Source organism: Triticum aestivum, chromosome 1D (assembly GCF_018294505.1).
Source record: "Triticum aestivum cultivar Chinese Spring chromosome 1D, IWGSC CS RefSeq v2.1, whole genome shotgun sequence".
Taxonomy (NCBI): Eukaryota; Viridiplantae; Streptophyta; class Magnoliopsida; order Poales; family Poaceae; genus Triticum; species Triticum aestivum.
The window spans coordinates 417,303,891-417,325,861 of record NC_057796.1 but is presented as its reverse complement, the minus strand read 5'-3'; the positions used below and the strand labels follow the sequence as shown (position 1 = coordinate 417,325,861).

Genomic DNA, 21,971 nt, shown 5'->3' with positions numbered 1-21,971 from the left:
GAGATCCACTCGAAGAAACTGGATGGGGTTATTTTCAAAGTGGACTTTGAGAAGGCTTATGATAAAGTAAAGTGGCCTTTTCTTCAGCAGGCAATGCGCATGAAGGGTTTTAGTGAAACCTGGAGGAACCAAGTGGATACCCAAGTCCAGAAAGGTAGTGTTGGAATCAAGGTGAAGGATGACATCGGTCACTATTTCCAAACACATAAGGGGTTGCGACAAGGGGATTCCATGTCACCTCTTCTGTTCAATATTGTGGCAGATATGATGGCCGTCATTATTGGCAGGGCCAAGCAGCATGGCCATGTAGAGGGTTTAGTTCCTCATCTAGTCGATGGAGGGGTATCCATTCTACAGTATGCTGATGACACTATTCTATTCATGGAATATGACATGGCTAAGAAACGTAATATGAAACTTATCTTGTGTCTCTTTGAACAATTGTCCGGCTTAAAAATTAATTTTCATAAGAGCGAGGTGTTCTGTTTTGGGAAGGCCAAAGACGAGGAACACACTTACAGACAATTGTTCGAATGTGAATTAGGTGCTTTACCATTCAGTTACTTGGGTATACTGATTCATCACTGTAAACTATCCAATAAAGAATGGAAATGTATTGAAGAACGAATTGAAAAAAAACTTAGCTGCTGGAAGGGCAAGCTTATGTCATATGGAGGTCGACTAGTTCTGATTAACTCAGTTCTGACTAGTATGCCGATGTTTCTACTTTCGTTCTTCGAAATTCTGAAAGGGATCCGAAAGCGACTTGATTTCTTTAGATCTCGTTTCTTTTGGCAGTCTGATGAGGCCAAGAGGAAATACCGTCTCGCGCGATGGGATATCCTTTGCCGACCTAAAGACCAAGGGGGTCTCGGTATTGAGAACTTAGAAATAAAAAATAAATGTCTTATGAGCAAATGGTTATACAGATTAGAGACAGAACCGGAGGGCATGTGGTCTCAAATTCTGCGCAATAAGTATTTGCATTCGAAAACACTAGCCCAGGTTACCATGGGACCGACTGACTCACCGTTCTGGAAGGGACTTATGCGAACGAAGGACCTGTTCTTTCGTAGGGTCAAATTCTTGGTTGGAAATGGGATGTCAACAAGATTTTGGGAGGACACGTGGTTAGGAGAGACGCCCCTAGCCGTCCAATATCCTACCCTTTATAATATTGTGCAACGTAAGGAGGACTACGTAGGCACCGTCCTTCAAACTATTCCCTTGAACATCCAGTTCAGACGTGTGTTAGTTGGTGAGAGATGGACCGCCTGGATGCACTTGGTTCGGAGATTGATAGAAGTTCAACTCTTCGACCAGCCGGATTCAACACAATGGAAGTTAACTAAGAATGGGATGTTTACGGTGAAATCTTTCTATATGGATCTGATTAATTCTGGCCCCCTCTCAAGGTCGCTGCACATTTGGAAGGTTAAGATTCCTTTGCGTATTAAAATCTTCATATGGTTTGTCCACAAGCAAGTGATACTCACAAAGGACATCTTAATTAAGAGGCAATGGGTAGGCAGTTCACAGTGTTGTTTTTGTGATCATGATGAAACAATACAACATTTATTTCTTGAATGCCCACTTGCCCAGTTACTTTGGAGAACGATTCATATAGCTTTTAATATTAATCCTCTAGTAGATATTGTGTCTTTGTTTGGGACGTGGTTAGCTGGGGTTGAACAGATTACTGCGCCTCGTATTCGGATTGGAATATGTGCGATATTATGGGCTATATGGAACTGCAGGAATGATATGATTTTTAACAGACAACACACTATGACTTTTTTGCAGGTTATCTTCAGAGCTATAGCTTGAATCCGTATGTGATCCTTACTCACTCATTTGGACTCCAGGGAGCCTTTGGTTACTGGGTGCAACCAATGGGAGATGGTAGCTCGGGTTATCTTCAACCGATTCGGATGGCGCTCGCATAACAGGATAGGAGTCTAGTGAGCTTATCCTTCACTTTACCGTATCGGTTGTCATTGTCCACATGTAATTTTCCTTATTTTACTTTGTTTTGCTCAGCTGTAAGACTTTTATGACGGTACTTTCTGGATTGTTAATAAGAGGGCCGCATGCATCATCATGATGCAGAGCCGGGGGGCATGCCTCCATTTCCCAAAAAATGGACGCTCAAACTTACAATGCCGGTGCTCGCCGACAGAGGCACTGGTAGCTGCTTAGAGCCCAGCAAACTCACCTGCAGAAATGGCGACTCCAACCTTCCAACATGTTCAAAAGAACGACCATGAACAGTTGGATCAATCTCTACTCTATTAAAGGGGATCGAACGTCGTGATGGTTCGACCTCCTTCGATACCCCCACCTCTTTCCATCCCTCCCTCTCGTACGGGAAAAAAAGGACCTCGAATGAAAGAAAAATCAAAAAGAAAATAAAACAGCCCACGTACGCACGTCGTCCCACCTCCAAGGCCCACGCGCCCCTTCCTCCAATTCCATCGCTCTCGATCTCGTGGCTCTATCGCCGTCGCTGACCACCTCCTACCTATGACAACTTCGAGCGGCAGCACGCTGCAGCGGATCCACCAGCCCCGAAGGAAGCGATGCAGCAGGAGGGCTACCATCCGATGGTGCCTTACCCACCATCGATGCCGGCGAGCGGCGGGCAGTTCACGTACCAGTTCGTCATGTGGCTCATCGCCGAGCGACGAAGCGGTCGTCGGTTCGAGCCATGGTGAGGGTGGTGCTGGCAGCTGTGGCCTCCCGTGCCTCTGCGTGATCGTAGGCCTGGCTGGCATCTCGACTTCAGCAACTGCCCGGCTCATGCCCCCCAGCTCATCGAGTGCACGTACAGTCTTGCACTCGCCCTCGCTGCCCTCCACTTTTTCAATTGCTCAGGCAACTAATTTTTTGTATAACCTGTAGATGAAATCTTGTGTTGACGGCCTTCAAGTCAAGAACTCAAGATGCACTTCTATTCAAAGGGAATCAACCTCTGCAAGCTTGCAGCCACATGCACAAGCCCTCCCAGCAACATTACCGAGGTCAACTCTACTTGCAACTGCAGGACTCAATTTCAAATCACTGAATGTGTGTGCAGAGTGGCCATTGTTGCTGTACAACTTGCAATATATATTTTTTTGCGGGAAAAAACATGTTAAATTCAGTGCATTATAACATATATCAAACGATTTCAATGAGATTTGCATTGATGCTTTTGTCTAAAAGCATGTTATATTCAGTGGATTATTTGTGAAACTTAAGTCGGAGAAAAGTGATGGTAGTATATATTAGTTGGACTAGGATAAACTAGTGGTATGCAAGTGAAGTATTACAACTTCTTTCAATTATAATTGTACTTTGATAAATAAATTTCTAGGAATTTCATTTCTACTTGAGCAAATATGGTTTCAGCAAGGAAATTGACGTCAGTTTTTTATATTCTATAGTTCGTAGAATGAGAGTTTTTAACACTATGTCTGTACTCTGTAATAAAATGGCAGGTTATATTGGCCTTGCAATGTTTTAGATGTTTTCTGGCTTTAAGTTTATTCCTATGGCCTGGCAATTTTAGGGGAAGTTATTGCTGGAGATGACAATTCTCCATTTGACAGTATGCAGATCATGATGGCTTGGAACACTTCGTCATGGGAAGTTGTTATTTATCTTTACCTATATTTGTTGGATTAGGTTCCATTGGCAGGTGAGATTCATATTTGTTGCAATAGAATTACAGGATGTCTAAACATTTTTGATTCATAATACCAGTCTGCTGCATCATGGGGTTTGTTAGAAATCCTAAAGCATTTCTAATCAGGACTTTTCTGATGGTGATTAAAGTTGTCATAGAGTCAACATGTTAAAGACGATGTACAAGAGACAATGAACAAGAGACTCGCAACTTGGCTTGTATTTCACTAACTGAGGAAAATCCTAATGGACTAAACTGAACTTTAACAACAGCAGCTACGAGTGATGAAACTGGAATTTTCAGAAACTTTGACAGCAGGTGTTAACTGTATTTTTCAGAAATTTTGACAACAGCCGAAGAGGGGTGCCTACGACACAGACCAGTACATGCATCAAGGAGAATGTTGCTGCTCTTGAGATTCTTGTCCAGGTAGGGAGGGTCAGTGTAGTTGTGCAGGTAGTTGAGCCCGCCTTCCACGTCCAGCGCGACGTGCACCTCGCCACTGTCGACGTGCAGCTTCGCTGAGCGCGCCATTATCGGCGAACTCGAACACCACGTCGCTGGGCAGACCCTTCAGGGTCATCATGTTCGTGATCGGCGGGTACGCAGCAAACTTGATCCAGTTCATGACGCGGTGAATGGCCAAGTGCAAGGGATGTCCAAGCATGACGCTGTGGACATGGACGGCGACGCAAAGGTGTTGTGCTTCCTGCACGTCACGGTGGGATCTCCGCCTCGACAAGGAGCATCGTCCACGAGCTCGTGCCAGGGGGGCGCCTCTCCATGGCCGGAGGGTTTGGAAACGGGTGCCGGCGCCGGCGGCAGTTCTCGGTCCACTCGGTCAGACCGGTGGTGTCTTCAGGCTGACCCTTAGCGGGCCACCCTGACTCATGGGAGAAGTCGGACCCGGCGTGTGTGTACTCGTCGACTGCTGTAAGTACTCCTTTAATAAGGTTTCAAATGCCAAAGCAGTTATCCACTGGCCGGTTTCTTTTCTATTTGAGGCTTCGAGAAACCTGAAGCGAGTTTCACTTTTGTGGGTTTACGTTATACTATTTGAATATCTGATAGCTCAGTGTTATAATGGTATCAAATATTATAAGTACTAGCTTCATTGATAGGTGTACATATCTCTCTGAACTACAAAGATTGCCGGGTCATGAAGGTAGATATTTGTTTATTAGCATGTATTCGTGGGTTGTTCCAGTTGCTGATTGAGGAAATTAATTTCTATGAAAACTCTACAGTATAATACAAAGAGTTCAAAGTTTGTGTTAATATCCTTGTGGCCAAAAAGCTGAGAAAGTTCCTGAGGAACGATGGATCATAGAAGATGGCACACCTTGGCTTGGGAAATATACTAGGGACCATCCTAGAATGATTCAGGCCAGGCTGAAGCAAAGGTTACTTGATTAAGATCTACATATGCCAGCAAACTGGTTAATACACTAACCATTTTGTGGCTCAAAGCTTCTGGTCCTGTTCAGCTTTTCTTTGGTCACAATGGAGCCTTCAGAGTGACAACAACGGAACTTCCTGGATAATGTCCAACACCACATAAAAGTTGGTACCATTAATGCATTTTTTGAGTAGTTAGATGTCACTACAATCAGATGTTGGCTTATATACTTTGATTAATTAACTAGATGTAATTGAAGTTTAGTGCTTTATGCAGGTTCATGCATCAACTATCCTTACTAATAGGCAGTACTTGTTGAAGCTTGATTGTGAATTTGTGATCACTACATCAACTATAGCAATGCTCTGTTTTATTTGCATGTATTTAGATGATTTAGGTAATACATGATTTGAAAGGAAAATATGGTGGGTCAATTCAAACCTTGTGGGACAAATCCTACTGGTAGTGTTGTGTGAAGATGGCCAAAGTTCTATTTTGGAGCTATATGTCTCCCAAGATTGTCGACGATTTGAGCCAAGATGTGCAGGCTGATCACCGCTCACCAGGCGGTAATGTGATGGTGTGTTCCTCCTCGCGCACAGTACTAGGTCGATGTTATCAAAGATTAATATATTTGTGTCTCTCAAAATAACTAGCCTATTGTAGCGCATGGGTCAATGCCTGCATTCGCCAGCATAGTTTCCTATGTTGCCTCGGCTTCATCCTATCACCGTGTTCCTCTTGTTGAACTCATCAGGCAACTTGCTATTGAATCAGACTTTCTCCCAATGAACTCACCATGCAACTCGCTATTGAATCACACAAGGCCATTGCGGTATTAGACTAGGTTGTTGCCACCATCCTGTCGTGTTCCTCCCGATGAACTAATCATGCAACTTGCTCTTGAATCACACGAGGCCATTGTGGTATCGGACTAGGTTGTTTTCACCTTATGTATTTTACTATTATTCCGTGGCAACGCACGGGCATTCAGCTAGTAGTAGTACATGGCAAAGTATTCAGTGACCACTGAAATTCAGTTTAAACCTGAAAACTTCATTCCGGGGCAGTTGGATCAATAGCGGACAGCACATGTCACAGGTGGGATCGCCAACCAACAACTTAACTCGAGTTTTCACCCGCCGGCCTGGGCAAATGGCCCCCGATGCGACGACGACGACGACGTTTGTCCTTCGAAACTACTCTACAATATATTCACATGCAGTTCACCCTTCTAATTTCTGATGTAATCCATGGATGTATGATAATACTCAGTACTCAATCTGTATCTGATTCTGATTCTGTTGTGAATTAGTTGCAGAAATGAAATCTACCAAATACTCCATACCACCCATAAGATGACGGCTTGGAGAAAAACAATAAGCATTACAGTAAAATGCCACTCCCTCCGTTGCATAATCACTGTCGTGGTTTTGGTTTGAACCGAAACCACGACAATAATCATGGAACGGATGGAGTAAATCAGTAATTCTGGAAGACATGATTTAGGCATACACTTGTCTCAATGCTTCCTCTCATCACACAAACATATTAATATACATGTCACCATCTAAACAGCAAAAATATCTCACTACTTCATCATCCAAGCAGCAGCTTATATAATTCCGGATCGGAGTACTTCATCCCAACAGCAAAAATATCTCAGGAAGTGTAGCGACCAAGATTCGTCCACATTCTTACAAGCAGAGACGGCGAAGCTATCGGAACTGTCAAACCTGGCATTGAGAAACACTCACGAAACCCAGGGGGGAGCAAAGCAGAAACATTTAAACAACAGCGCCAATCTGCAGATACAAATTATTCTCAGGAAGTGAAACAGCAAGAGCAGGTCCATGATCTACACAGGTCAGATACAAACTCCAGTGCAAAGCAGGGTGGGAAGACCACTCAGTTACAGCTTACATAGGGATTGGCATCAAACAAGACTTGTCCTCTCTCTCCTCGTGATCTGGCTGCTTTGGTGCTTGCTGTTACCTCCTCAGTTTTCTGTTGAGACAGGGAAAATCAGAGTCTTCTTATTCATGATATGAGCACATAAAACAACTTTCCAGTAGATTGATATAGGATAACAAAGGCAACGTAACAAAAGAGATAATCATCACTCAGGGCACAGTATATGGCGTTCATGGCTTGGGCATTGCAGTGGATGCTCCTCAACTCGAGAGCCGATGGATTTGCTTCATCCACACAAGAGAAACCGGTTTCCACAATGTCCCACACAAGAAGGCTATAGGCCTGCAAGCGGATCTTCATCAGAGCCTGCCATGTTTCAAAGTCTTTGCCGTCGAAGCGAGGCGCTCCCACCGGGGCGGACTCCCCCCGCGCCACGAGCGTTTCCAACATCGCGTACTCGTACTCGTCATCTCCCCCTGCATCGCAACACAAAATCGGTGGCCCTGAGGCGGAATCGGCCGAATACTGGAACGGAATCGGGAGGAGGATAAAAATGGTAAAGTGGACGAAGAGGGGAGGTGGGGAGGCGGACGGACCTGTGCCGACGAGGTCCGGCTGCTGCATCGTGGCGCGTGGTCCCCGGATCCCGGCCTCCAGCCTCGCTTTGGTTCGCCGCGCGGCGGCGGCGGGGTGAGGGGGGAGAGGGGCGCCGGCCGCCGGCGGAGCAGAGCACGGTGGAGGAGTAAAGCCGAGCGCTTTGGAATCAAAAAAAAATTCTGAGTGTATGAGGGTATGTAGCACTCGGGTTGGGTGTTTCGAATTCCTAACGTCGGCCTGTGGACACAAAAAAGGAGGAGAAAGAAATGGGCCGTTGCTCAAACTAAGGAATGTGCTGCTGTCCCTCGGAATGGAATAACAAACCCTCAGTTACTAAAAAAAGTTAATCAAAAAACCTAAAAAAAACTCTCAAAATGGTTCTAAAAAACGAACCCTCAATTGGGAAGAAAAGGTAAAAAACTTTCAAAAATTCTAAAGTTATTTGTATTTTTCACAGCATAACAGAATGTGCGTGATTTTTATGTACATTCATTTATGTTGTGCCGGTAATAACTCATAAGTACTCCCTCCGTCCAAAGTTGAGACACCTATTTTGGGATGGAGGGAGTAGCAAGCTTTGCTGATCGTCTTAGATATTGTATCATAAAACATCATATATAATATGCGAGCCTCAAATATTATGCTACCATGAAAAGAAGAACGTTGTTGTCTTCTACATTTCTTTGTCCTTAATATGTCAAAACTCACATGTATTTATTGTCTACCATTTATGTAAATTACAAATACGAAGATATAATGATTAATGGAACATGTAAAATGTGTTAACAAACCAATTATTTCCTTTGTCCCATAATGTAAGACGCTTTTTGACAAATATCAAAATATGTATAGAAAAAAATGTTAATCATGTAGTTGGAAAATGTTAAACGTGTATAAAAAATGTTTCTGGTGTATACAAAAAATATACAAGGTGTATGGAAAAATTAAAATTAGACATCAAAAAATATGTTATGAAAAATGTAATCATATATTGAAACAAAATGTTAAACGTGCATAACTTTATTATATGTATATAAAATGTATATGTGTAGAAAAAGGTTGGCATCAAAACATGAATTTTCCAAAAAAAAATGTTAATCATATATTGGAGAAACGTTAAACATGCATAAGAATTTTTTTTAAATTGTACAATGTGTATAAAAAGATATGAATCAAAACATGTATCTAAAGAATGTTAATCATGTATTTTAAAAATGTTAAACATTGAACATATATTAAAAAATGTTCCTGACGGAGACAATAAATGTAAAAAGGTGTATGGAAAAAATTAGACATCAAAAAATATGTTTAAAAATATGTTAATAATATATTGGAACAATATGACCGTATATAAAAATGTTAATATGTATATAAAAATTGTACAATGTTTATGAAAAAATAGACATCAAATGATCAAAACATGTTTTTTTTTTAAAACAATCATCTATTGAAAATGTTAAACGTGTATAAAAAATGTTTTATGTATATAGAATATATACAAAGTGTATGAAAATAACAGACATCAAAACATATAGCTGTTTGTTAAGAAGACTCCTGTAGATATTAGTAAACATTCTCAAATGACACTGCATGCACATATCTCGAGGTGACGTCCCATGGTAGATAGGAGTGGAGCTACGGTTACATGGTTGTCCTAAATATCATTCCATGGCAGTATCTGAACGGTTTTCCTTATCCCAGCTAAGTATGACGAATGGTTGGATCCACAGATGCCTCAAACAGAGGATGGCTTGAAGGTCTTGCCGTTGTGCACAACTTGGGGATGTATAGCATGTAAAGCCACCGTTCTGTGCATTAGTTTGAGTATTAATTCCATCGTTCTTAATCATTTGCGTACCTTATTTTAAGTCTTCAGCTTAGAGCATTTCTAGTAGACCCCGCAAAAAGCCCCGACCCGCAAAATAACCATCAAAATGCGGGTCGGCGCGGAAAATCCCGTCCGAACAGATCCCGCAAACGCGGCCGGCCCGCAAAAAAATTTAAGGGTCGTGACAAAATCTTGACTCCAACCCGTGAATAAGCGGTTCCCTCCCCCCCCCCCCCCCCCCGGCCCGTCGGTGCCCTGCATATAGCGGGAGCGGTTGGTGGGGAGGACGTTTCAGCCCGCGCTTTTCCCCACCAACCACCTCCCCTCTCCCCCTCGCCCCGCCGCCAGGGCGCCGCCCATGATTCCATCGAAAGTAGCCGGCGGGAGCATGCCAAAAAGGCCACCACACGCACGAGGTTGCCCTCCGCCCCCCCCCCCCCTCCTGCGTCGGCGGGCCAAAAAGTTGCGGATTTGCGGCCCTTCGTCGCGGGCGGCCGGATTTGGCTTTTTCGGCCGCCGGTGGCTGCGCCAAGCGATGGAATGGTCAGCGAGCATCTCGCGCAGCCCCGGCAAAGTCGCATCGCCGCATGCAGGTACGGATTCGTCCTGTTGCCGCCGCCGACGGTTTGCGGGCATGGATTCGGCCGGCCGTCCACCGGGCTCGGCGCTCGCGTAGAGGCTCTGTGGCTCGCCGATGCCGCTCATACAGTGCGACGACTGCACGTGGACAGTGCTACGGCTAACTTCGGGCACGCCGAAGCACCCCGGATGGGTATTCTTCAAATGCGAAACGACGGGGTACGTGCTGTTTTCATTCGGCTTTGGCACCGCATTCTTTGGTTCAATTGCGATAGCTCATTTTGAACATCATCATGTGTGTAGGAAAATGGACGCTCATTTTGGTTTTGGGAAGGCGAATACATTGATTTATTGATAGAAAGAAACTTAATAGACGTTCGTGCACTCCTTAGTAGAACCGAAGGTAATGAAGCGGCTGCATGTGCAACTAGAGGAGAAGCAACGTCTACTTCTTTAGAACCAAAGATGAAGAATGAAGAATGCAAAATCAAGAATCTACAGATCAACAATGAATGCATGGAGAAGATATTGGTCCAACTAGTGGGAGCAGTTATGGAAGTTGGAAATCTTCTAAAATGCATATTTGTGGTTCTTGTTTTTTTGGTCTTGCTATTCTAGCAAAGATTTGGTGATGTCCTATGTATCCAATGTTGTTGGAAAAGCAAAGAAACATTATGTTGTGTCATATTGAGGTGCAAATTTAGGATTTGCGGGCCGGTGGGAGCGGCGCCAGACCAGACCCCGCAAAGCCGACCCGTAAAAGAACATATTCCGCGAATATCTTTTTATACGGATCCGTTTTGCGAGGTCTGCCTCTGCGGCCATCCGCGCCGGCCCGCAAAACCATTTTTTCGCGAACTGCAAACGTGTTTTGCGGGTCGGCGGGATGCGGGTTGTGCTAGAGATGCTCTTATGATCGCCCAGCATGTCGCATGGCTGGCATCTGGCTCACTGCATCCCGTGGATTAGTTACGCAAAATCAGTGCTTGGAGTCTGGTTACTTTATTTACACTTGGCGCTGTGACAATTTCGCAGCCATTCTTTATTCTTAGCTATTGTTGTGAATTGTGTTAAATTGTGATCCAAATTATACCGTGTTGGACTAGACGTAGTACAACTGATGTGGGCCTTTACGTTGACGTCGACGCGTACGAGTACAACTCGTTTACTTGTCCTCCAAGGACTCTCATGTATTGCCCTCATATATACCCCATGTAGTCGCACCTAAGACGGTCTGTCGTCTCGTGCTTGTAATACTCCTCCTCATAGTAATTGCGCCTTCGTGCGTCCGTGGTTTTCTCCCGCAAGGGTTTTCACGTAAAAATCTGTGTCTCTTTGTCTCGTTTATTTCTCGTTATTATCTAACAAGTGGCATGCAGAGCTGAGGTTTAGATACCGAGATTTTTGAGACGAGAGATATTAGGGTTGCGGTCTGTTCCGCCGCCGCCGTCCGGAAAAGAAGCCGAGTCCGACAGGAAATTGATCTCCGCTGCTGTGCTGCCCTACAAATCCGTGCACTATTGGAGCCGCTCTTACCGATCCACCGAAGCTGCTCTTACCGATCCACCGAGTCGCTGCTGCTTCGTACAGGTTTTCAAGCCGCCGAGTTGTGGCTGTTGATGCTCGTTCAAGTCCCGAGGCTGCTACGCTGCTGTTGTTTCACATCACGTCAAGCTGAACCAGATCGGTTTTAAGTAGTACTAGTGGCCGATCTAGTATATCACGTGAAGACAAGTACAACAGTATATCCTGGATTTTTTACTACGTGCAGCTTATCTGATCTACTGGTACTACTTGACTACTAGATCAGATTTGTTTTTCATCTTCAAGTGCTACGTCCATTGCCCGAAGCTACGAGGTGCTACTGTTTCTTTGCTCTGCATATTAAATTCTGTCAAGAATTTTTCTACCGGCTTGTACTACTTTGTGTATATAAATTTATCGACTCATGGCATCCATGAAGTACGATCTTCCGCTGCTGGACCGTGACACAAGGTTTACCCTATGACAAGTCAAGATGCGGGCGTTGTTGGCACAGTCCGACTATGACGAAGCACTGGATAGTTTTGGAAAGAACAGAATTCAGGACTGGACTGATGAGGAGGAAAGAATTGATTGTAAGGCTTTGTCACAGATTCAACTTCCTTTGCATAATAATATTTTGCAGGAAGTTTTGAGCGAGAAAACTGCCGCCGCTCTATGGTTAAAGCTGGAAGGGATTTGCATGACTAAAGATCTCACCAGCAAGATGCATTTGAAGCAAAAATTATTCCTGCACAGGTTACCCGAGGGAGGTAATGTTTTGAATCATATTTCAGAATTTAAAGAGATCATATCTGATCTAGCTGCAATGGAGGTTAAGTATGAAGAGGAAGATACTGCTTTAATGTTACTTTGTTCACTGCCAAGTTCTTATACCAATTTTAGAGACACCATATTATACAGTCGTGATACTCTCACACTTAATGAAGTTTATGAAGCTTTGAACTCTAAGGAGAAGATGAAATTAATGGTGCCTCATGATGGTTCGAGTTCATCCCAAGCCGAGGGATTATCTGTTCGTGGCAGGACAAAGGAGAAGAACTCACATAATGGAAACAGAGGCAAAAGTAAGAACGGCTATAGGGGCCGGTCGCAATCCAGAGACAAGAAGTATTGCAGGTATTGCAAGAGAGACGGGCATGACATCTCAGAGTGTTTCAAGTTGCAGAACAAGGAAAAGAGGAAAGGTAACAAACAAGGTGAAAATTCTGCTAACGTTGCTCGTGATGATAGTTCCGATGATGCTCTTGTCGTTATTGCTGGATGTGCTGAGACCAATGATGAGTGGGTACTTGACACTGCATGCACTTTTCATATGTGTCCACATAGAGATTGGTTTAATACTTTTGATTCCACTACTTCTGCTGGTTCCGTTTTGGGTTTTGATAATTCACCATGCAAGATTGAAGGCATAGGTTCTATTCGAATCAAGATGTTTGATGGCATAATCAGAACTTTGACAGATGTTCGGTATATTCCGAAGATGAAGAGAAATCTTATTTCTATGAGTGCCCTTGATGCAAAGGGATACAAGTATTCAGGTGGAGATAGTGTTTTGAAAGTCACCAAAGGTTCCCTTATTGTGATGAAAGGTGATTTAAGTTCGACCAATGGTCTTTATTACCTTCGAGGTTCTACCGTTTCAGGTAACGCTACTCTAGTTATTTCAAAGAATTCTGATTGTGATGCTGCTAACCTTTGGCATATGCGTCTTGGACATATGAGTGAACTTGGTTTAGGCAGAGTTAAATAAGAGAGGTCTTCTTGATGGATATGAACCTGGTAAATTGAAATTTTGTGAGCATTGTATCTTCGGCAAGCACAAGAGGGTGAAGTTCAACACTTCGACTCATACAACTAAAGGTATTCTTGATTATGTGCATTCTGATTTATGGGGACCATCTCGCAGAAAGTCACTAGGTGGTGCTAGTTACATGCTGACTATTATTGATGATTATTCGAGAAAAGTTTGGCCTTATTTCTTGAAGCATAAATATGAAGCATTCTCAGCTTTTAAGGAGTGGAAGATTATGATTGAGAGACAAACTGAAAAGAAGGTAAAATACTTCGCACTGATAATGGTATGGAATTCTGTTCTAAGCAATTTAAGAATTATTGCAAGTCTGAAGGCATTGTCAGACATTACACCGTTCCTTATACTCCTCAACAAAACGGTGTTGCTGAGCGTATGAACAGGACCATTATTTCCAGAGCCCGTTGCATGTTGTCCAATGCAGGTTTGCATAGGCGTTTTTGGGCTGAGGCCGCTTCCACTGCTTGTTATCTCATTAACCGTTCACCATCTATTGCTCTTAATAAGAAAACTCCAATTGAGGTATGGTCTGGTTCACCTGCTGATTATTCACAGTTGAGAGTTTTTGGTTGCACTGCTTATGCTCATGTTGATAATGGAAAGTTGGAGCCTAGGGCTGTTAAGTGCATCTTTCTTGGTTATAAGTCTGGTCTTAAAGGTTTTAAATTGTGGAATCCTAAAACCCAGAAGGTGGTTATTAGCAGAAATGTTATCTTTAATGAATCTGTTATGTTACATGATGTTTCATCTACTAATGTTCCTGTTGAGAGTGAACAACAGCCTATTTTCAGGAGCCTACTGTTCAGGTGGAGCATGTTATTGATTCAGGTGATACATCTGGTAATGAAATTGTTGATGCACATGATGAACCCGTCGTTAATGATGATAATGTCACTCCCACTCCAAATCAGCCTATTCCGCCCAGTTGGAATCTTGCTCGTGACAGAGTTAGGCAGGGTACTAATAAACCTGACAGGTTAATTGAAGGGTGCAATATTGTTTCTTTTGCTTTGTCTGTTGTAGAAGAAATTGAAGGTAATGCTGAACCTTCTTCATATTCCGAGGCTATTATTTCTGGTGATAGTAATAAGTGGATGACCGCTATGCATGATGAGATGGAATCACTTGAAAAGAATGGCACTTGGGATTTAGTAAGATTACCTAGAGAGAAGAAATCTATTCGTTGCAAGTGGGTTTTCAAGAGGAAAGAAGGTGTTTCTCCAAATGATGAGACAAGATATAAAGCAAGGTTAGTTGCTAAAGGTTACAGTCAGATTCCAGGTATTGACTATAACGAAGTCTTTTCTCCTGTTGTGAAGCATAGCTCTATTCGCACTTTACTCAGTATTGTTGCCATGCATGATTTTGAGCTTGAACAATTGGATGTTAAAACTGCATTTTTACATGGAGAATTAGAAGAGGATATTTATATGGAACAACCTGAAGGTTTTGTTATTCCTGGAAAAGAAAAGCTTGTCTGTAAGTTAAAGAAATCTCTTTATGGATTGAAGCAATCCCCTAGACAGTGGTACAAGAGATTTGACACCTTTATGCTCTCTCAAGGTTTCAAAAGGTCTAATTATGATAGTTGTGTTTATTTGAAAACTGTCAAAGGTTCAACTATTTATTTGCTCCTTTATGTTGATGATATGCTTATTGCTGCAAAGAGTATGTCAGAGATTAATGAACTAAAGAAGCAATTGAGTAATGAATTTGAGATGAAGGATTTGGGTGCAGCAAAGAAAATACTTGGCATGGAAATATCCAGAGATAGACCATCTGGAAAAGTATATCTAAGTCAGAAGGGATATATTGATAAAGTTCTTCGTCGTTTTAATATGCATAATGCCAAGCCAGTAAGTACTCCGTTAGCTGCACACTTCAAATTATCATCAGCTTTATGTCCTAAGTCAGATGCAGATATTGAGTACATGTCTAGAGTTCCCTATTCGAGTGCAGTTGGTTCACTTATGTATGCCATGGTTTGTTCTCGTCCGGATTTATCATATGCATTGAGTGTTGTCAGTAGATACATGGCTAATCCTGGAAAAGAGCATTGGAAAGCAGTTCAGTGGATTTTCAGATACCTGCGAGGTACTTCTAATGCTTATTTACAGTTTGGGAAAACTAGAGATGGACTTGTTGGTTTTGTTGATTCTGATTTTGCTGGTGATTTGGATAAGAGAAGATCACTCACAGGTTATGTTTTCACCATTGGTGGTTGTGCTGTGAGTTGGAGAGCAACTTTGCAGTCTATTGTGGCTTGTTCCACTACTGATGCCGAGTATATGGCTATTTCTGAGGCATGCAAAGAAGCTATCTGGTTGAGAGGTTTGTACACTGAGCTTTGTGGAGATTCATCTTGCCCTACCATATTTTCTGACAGTCAAAGTGCCATATATCTTACAAAGAATCCAATGTATCATGAGAGGACAAAGCACATTGATGTCAGATTTCATTATATTCGAGATGTTGTTGCTGAAGGCGATTTGAAGGTATGCAAGATAATTACTCATGATAATCCTACTGATATGATGACAAAGCCAGTTCCGACCAATAAGTTTGAGCTTTGCTCAGGCTTAGTTGGTATTTCTCGCTAGTCCTATGGACTTTGACGCACAAGGTGTTTATACTGATTTGGATGGAGTTATTTACTTTCTTCGACTACTTGAAGGAATATGGATCAAGGTGGAGATTGTTAAATTGTGATCCAAATTATACCGTGTTGGACTAGACGTAGTACAACTGGTGTGGGCCTTTGCGTTGACGTCGACACGTACGAGTACAACTCGTTTACTTGTCCTCCAAGGACTCTCATGTATTGCCCTCATATATACCCCATGTAGTCGCACCTAAGACGGTCTGTCGTCTCGTGCTTGTAATACTCCTCCTCATAGTAATTGCGCCTTCGTGCGTCCATGGTTTTCTCCCGTAAGGGTTTTCACGTAAAAATCTGTGTCTCTTTGTCTCGTTTATTTCTCGTTATTATCTAACAAACTGGTTGCTTAAAAAGTACCTGGAGTATTGATTGATCAACCTTTAGTTTAATCTTTCAGCTGAAACCTCGACACTCCATACAAACGTTGTACCTGAAGCCTTCCGTTTATTTTCAATCATTTTTGCTCCGGACAAAAGTAGCTTCTTGGCGTCGTCTTGAAGTCGAATTTCCATCAAAAGTCAACCTTAAGAGAGCAGAGCTAACCCGTTGACTTCCTTCCCATGCTCTCTTCTATATAAAGTGTGATGGTTCAGCCTTGAGAGGCAATCCTCCACACACAAACAGTCAAACACATCCTTGAGCAGTTGAGCTCCCTTGATTAAGAGCCACAGACCAATAAGCCAAACACTTGCATTGCTTCTCCTTGTCTCCACAATGGCGAGCGCCGCCCTGCCTCTCCTCGTCATGGTGTTGTTGGCCACTGCCAGTGCCCTTGTTCCAGCCCCGGCAGGCACCAGCGCAAGCCCGGCGCCGTCCACCCGCCCCTGCCAGCGTACGGTTGCTCCAAGAAGTCGGCCGAAGCGTGCCTTGTGACGGGGACGGCGTGCTGCAGCGGCCAGTGCGTGGACACTGTCGCCGGCGTCCAACACTGCGGCGGCTGCAACAAAGCGTGCGAGCATGGCCGGACATGTTGTGGTGGACGTTGTGTGGATCTTCTCTTTGACAAGAAGAACTGTGGCACCTGCTCTAACAAATGCAACAAGAAGTGCAGCTACGGATTCTGCGACTACGCTCAGTAATTTATCATGTTCAACATTACCATGCGCCGTCGCCCGTCGTATCTGAATATTTACACTAGATATTCCCTCCGTTTCAAAATAAGTATCTCAACTTTATACTAACTTTAGTACAAAATTGTACTAAAGCCGAGACACTTTTTTGGGACGGAGGGAGTATATAGCTATGTGGGTATGCAGAGGCGAGAGTGGGCTTGGGCTATATCTGATCAAAACCAATAAATTATAATTAATGACTGCCCGTCTAGTATGGCAGGAAATTGTTGTGACTGATATTGTGGCCGTTGAATATATGGCAATGATTTCTGCTAGTAATGTTGTTGATTAAATAAATAAAAAGGTGTCATCAGTTTTTCTACCCGTAAATCAGAACAAGATGGTGAGTCTGAACTGTTCAAATTGTCGAGATTTTGGTAAAACATACGTTAAAAAAAAGACACGAGAAGAGACACAAGATATGTGGAGTGAGCATTCTCTTCATAATTCAGATCTTCAGATATAATAGATGAAAACTTGTAATGATCGAGGTGAAACCGTGTGCTGCATAATTTCTAGCATCTAACATCATAGCCTTTTTTTCAAATAATGCGTCTTCATTGGTTATAAGATGTGAATATTACTTATATAGATATATAAAAACTAAAGCTATGTAATTGGTATGACAAACTTGTCCCTCATCACATTGTGTTAAATTCTATGCAATCATGCGTAACTTGTAGTCTATATGAGTGGCACGCTTTGTTTGGCTATGTAATTGTTGTTGCAGCCCTTTGTTAACGCAGTTTCAAGATTAGGAGTTTGCCATTGCCCTGTTTTCAGATTTTCAGACGAAGAATAGTTGGATAGTGTTTTTTTGTGGTACATAGAGATGATTTCTTGAATTTCTGTCATTTCATATTCAGATTTTTAAAAGTGATTTGTATTGTTCTAAAAGTGTGGTTGCTTAGAGAATGTGGTGACCACTCAATTCCAGTCTACTGTTAAGTTTCCTATGCTTTGATCTTCTGGTCATACTTGTAATCTTTGTTACAATTTTGTTTGTCTACACCTCCCTCCCTTGGTAAAGCACTGTGCAAAATGTTAAACACAATATTATGAGGCTGTTGGGCCGAATAACCCATGTATCACGTTGGAGTAGTTAGGTGTTGTATCTCCTTCTATCTCCTGTTTATGTCTCCTGTAATATCTCTTGTTGGTTAGATAAGACTCTGCCAACTCTTGTAACCCAAGTCATCAATCAATATATACCGATGCGGCTCCCCTGTTGGGAGTAGGAACGCTTACCCAAATCTTTACATGGTATACAGAGCAACCTCTTCCGCCACATCTAGTTCAATCTGCCTGCGCCAAGAACCCTAGCCACCTTCCTCCTACCTGCGCCAAAACCCTAGCCCACTTTCCTTCCGTCAGCCATGTCTTCTTCTTCCTCCGCCATCAACTCTAGCCTCAACTACAACACCTCCGAGCCACTTACCCGAACCAATTACATCCTATGGCACGCACAGGCAAGATCACAGATCATGGGTGCCGGCCTCTTCGGCTACCTAGACCAAACCATTGCAGAACCACAAAAAACCCTTACCACCAAAAACGCCGAAGGGAAGGATCAGGTTGTTGTGAACCCTGCCTACTCCCAATGGCTCATCCAAGACCAACAAATCGTTGCTTACCTCCTCAGAAACCTATCCAAAGAAGTTCTTGTCCAGGTTGCTTCGCTTCAGAAATCACATGCGATATGGACCGCGCTTGGGAACATGTTCTCGGCCATGTCTCTCTCACAATTTTCAAGCCCTCGTTGAACGCAAGTTTGATTGCAAAATCCTTGCCATGCAATCAGACTGGGGTGGTGAGTATGAAAAATTGAATTCTTTCTTTCAACAAATAGGCATATCTTACCATGTGTCATGCCCTCACGCACACCAACAAAATGGCTCTGCTGAACGCAAGCATAGGCATATTGTTGAAGTAGGATTAGCTCTTCTGGCTAATGCCTCTATGCCCCTCAAATTTTGGGATGAAGCTTTTCTTACCGCTGTTCACCTCATTAATATGTGGCCAAGTCGAACTATTTCCAATGAAACACCCACTGAACGCATTTTGCATGTCACACCAGATTATCAAACTCTTAGGGTGTTTGGTTGTGCCTGTTGGCCAAATCTTCGTCCCTACAATTCTCGCAAACTTAGCTTTCGCTCCAAACAGTGTGTCTTTCTTGGTAATAGTGCTCAACACAAAGGTGTAAAATGTCTTGATGTATCCACTGGACGTGTGTACATCTCTCGTGATGTTGTGTTTGACGAAACCCAGTTTCCTTTTGAAAAACTCCATCCCAATGCCCGTGCTCTTCTCAAGAAGGAAATCCTTCTTCTTCCTTCTCATCTTCTTGGCAATGATTGTGTGGGTGTTAATAATGATGGTTCCATATTGACTAATTCCTCTCTGGTTCCATATGAGCTTTCTGCTACAGGATTAAACAGTGCAGCAAATGGCGTGGAGAATGGTGCAAATTTTTCTGAAAATTTTGTGCAGCATGCCCCTGATTTGGATGCAGCAGATCCGGCCGAATCTCCCTCGGGATCGGTGCGGCAGACTGCTGTCGAATCCGCCCCGGGATTGCTGCGCCAGTCTGGGCCCGGATCTGCTTCGGGATCGGCGGCCTATACCGCGGCGGACATGTGTGCAACACGCCAACCACCGCCAGGGGACAACCCGACCGGCCGGGACCCACCATCCGGGCGCTACGCGCCATCCCCGCGCGTCTACGCCAGGCGACAGCCTGCCCCTGCACCAGGCGGGACCGGCGCTCCACCCGAGCGTGTGTCGTTGGGTCCTCTTGGATCTTCTGTGGCACGTTCTCCTTCAACACCATCTGGTTCTGCCATAGATGATCCAACCGCGACAGCTGCCTCGGGATCGCCTCGGTCAGCTGCAGATCTGGCCAGTTCGCCTGTCCAGGAGGATTCTGCTGCCCCTGGATCTTCTGTGCCGCTGCAGCCACCTCGTACACGACTTTGAACAGGCACAATTCCTTCTGTTAATTACAAAACTAAATATGGATTGGTTGTATCTGATACATCTACAGGAGAACCTCGCACTGTTCATGAAGCACTTGCTCATCCAAAGTGGAAACATGCCATGGATGAGGAGTTTTGTGCCCTTCAGAAAAATCATACATGGCACCTTGTTCCTTCCTCTCCGGGTACAAACCTTATTGATTGCAAGTGGGTTTTTCACATCAAACGGAGATCAGATGGTACCATTGATCGTTATAAAGCACGTCTTGTTGCCAAAGGATTCAAACAGAGGTATGGACTTTACTATGAGGATACTTTCCATCCCGTTGTTAAAGCATCAACTATTCGCCTGGTTCTTTCTATTGCTGTTTCTCGTGGCTGGTGCCTTCGTCAACTAGATATACAGAACGCGTTTCTTCATGGTGTTCTGGAAGAGGAAGTATATATGAAACAACCTCCTGGGTTTGAAGATCCAAACAGGCCATTCCATGTCTGCAGACTTGATAAGTCACTTTATGGACTGAAACAGGCTCCACGAGCATGGTACTCTCGCTTGAGCTCCAAATTGCGAAGTCTTGGTTTTGTTCCTTCCAAGTCTGATACTTCTCTGTTTATCTATCGCCGTTCCAACACAACTATTTTTGTGCTTATCTATGTTGATGATATTATTGTCACTAGTTCCTCCAATGAGGCAGTTACAACTCTCTTGCAAGATTTACAGGCAGATTTTGCTCTAAAAGATCTTGGTGACTTGCATTGGTATTGAAGTCAAGCGAAACCAGGAAGGTGGTCTTCATCTCTCTCAAGAGAAATATGCCACTGATCTTTTGAGCAAGGCAGGATTGCGGGGCTGTAAACCATCACCAACTCCACTCTCCAGTTCAGAAAGGTTGTCTCTCACAGAGGGTGTGCCTTTGGATCAAGAGGATGGTACTAAATACAGGAGTCTGGTAGGAGCACTTCAGTACTTGACACTCACGAGGCCTGATATTTCATTTGCTGTAAATAAGGTGTGTCAGTATCTTCATGCACCTACTTCTGCTCATTGGACTTCTGCTAAACGTATACTGAGATATGTGAAGAACACACTAAGCATTGGACTAACGTTCACCAAGTCAACCTGTACACTTGTTAGTGCTTTTTCTGATTCTGATTGGGCAGGTTGCTTAGATGACAGAAGGTCTACAGGTGGTTTTGCAGTTTTCTTTGGACCCAACTTAATCTCTTGGTGTGCAAAGAAACAAGCCACTGTGTCAAGATCAAGTACTGAGGCAGAATACAAAGCACTAGCTAATGCTACTGCAGAAATTATATGGGTTAAGTCTTTGCTTAAAGAACTTGGAATATTTCACACGCAAACTCCATGTCTCTGGTGTGACAATATTGGAGCTACTTATCTCTCTGCCAACCCTGTTTTTCATGCGAGAACGAAACATATTGAGATTGATTATCATTTTGTTAGAGAGAGAGTTGCTAGCAAAGAATTGCATATTCGGTTCATACCTTCAAAGGATCAAGTGGCTGATGGGTTTACTAAGGCATTATCAACATGACAGTTTGAAGAGTTTAAGCGTAATCTAAACTTGAGAAGTTCAGATTAAGGGAGGATGTTAAACACAATATTATGAGGCTGTTGGGCCGAATAACCCATGTATCACGTTGGAGTAGTTAGGTGTTGTATCTCCTTCTATCTCCTGTTTATATCTCCTGTAATATCTCTTGTTGGTTAGATAAGACTCTGCCAACTCTTGTAACCCAAGTCATCAATCAATATATACCGATGCGGCTCCCCTGTTGGGAGTAGGAACGCTTACCCAAATCTTTACACAAAAGAGAACTTCGTAGCCGAACTCTTGCAAGCTATTATTATAAGGGAGTGCTAA

At 43.4% G+C, this 21,971-nt stretch overlaps 1 protein-coding gene across 3 annotated transcripts; it reads right to left on the bottom strand.

Moving 5' to 3' along the window:
- Window positions 1-6,835: 6,835 nt before the first annotated feature.
- Window positions 6,836-7,760, bottom strand: LOC123172278 (uncharacterized). 3 transcript variants are annotated; one of them, XR_006485526.1, is made up of 3 exons: window positions 7,577-7,760; window positions 6,990-7,456; window positions 6,836-6,871 (listed from the first exon to the last, which is right to left on the bottom strand). XR_006485526.1 is itself a non-coding variant. In XM_044589287.1 (3 exons), coding segments are annotated over exons 1-3 (315 nt in total). In that variant the 5' UTR covers window positions 7,605-7,760; the 3' UTR covers window positions 6,836-7,071. The 3 variants fall into 3 exon arrangements, 2 of the variants coding, with proteins under 2 accessions (XP_044445222.1, XP_044445217.1); XM_044589287.1 differs by having other exon boundaries at window positions 6,836-7,073; window positions 7,172-7,456; XM_044589282.1 differs by having other exon boundaries at window positions 6,836-7,456.
- Between the last annotated feature and the right edge of the window lie 14,211 nt (window positions 7,761-21,971).

What these genes read in the sequence shown, in the direction of transcription:
- LOC123172278 (XM_044589282.1), bottom strand. Translation starts at nt 7,604, where the DNA reads ATGCAGCAGCCGGACCTCGTCGGCACAG. An exon ending in GCCGGACCTCGTCGGCACAG is followed by an intron (nt 7,457 to 7,576) that starts GTCCGTCCGCCT and finishes GTTGCGATGCAG; the next exon opens with GGGGAGATGACGAGTACGAG.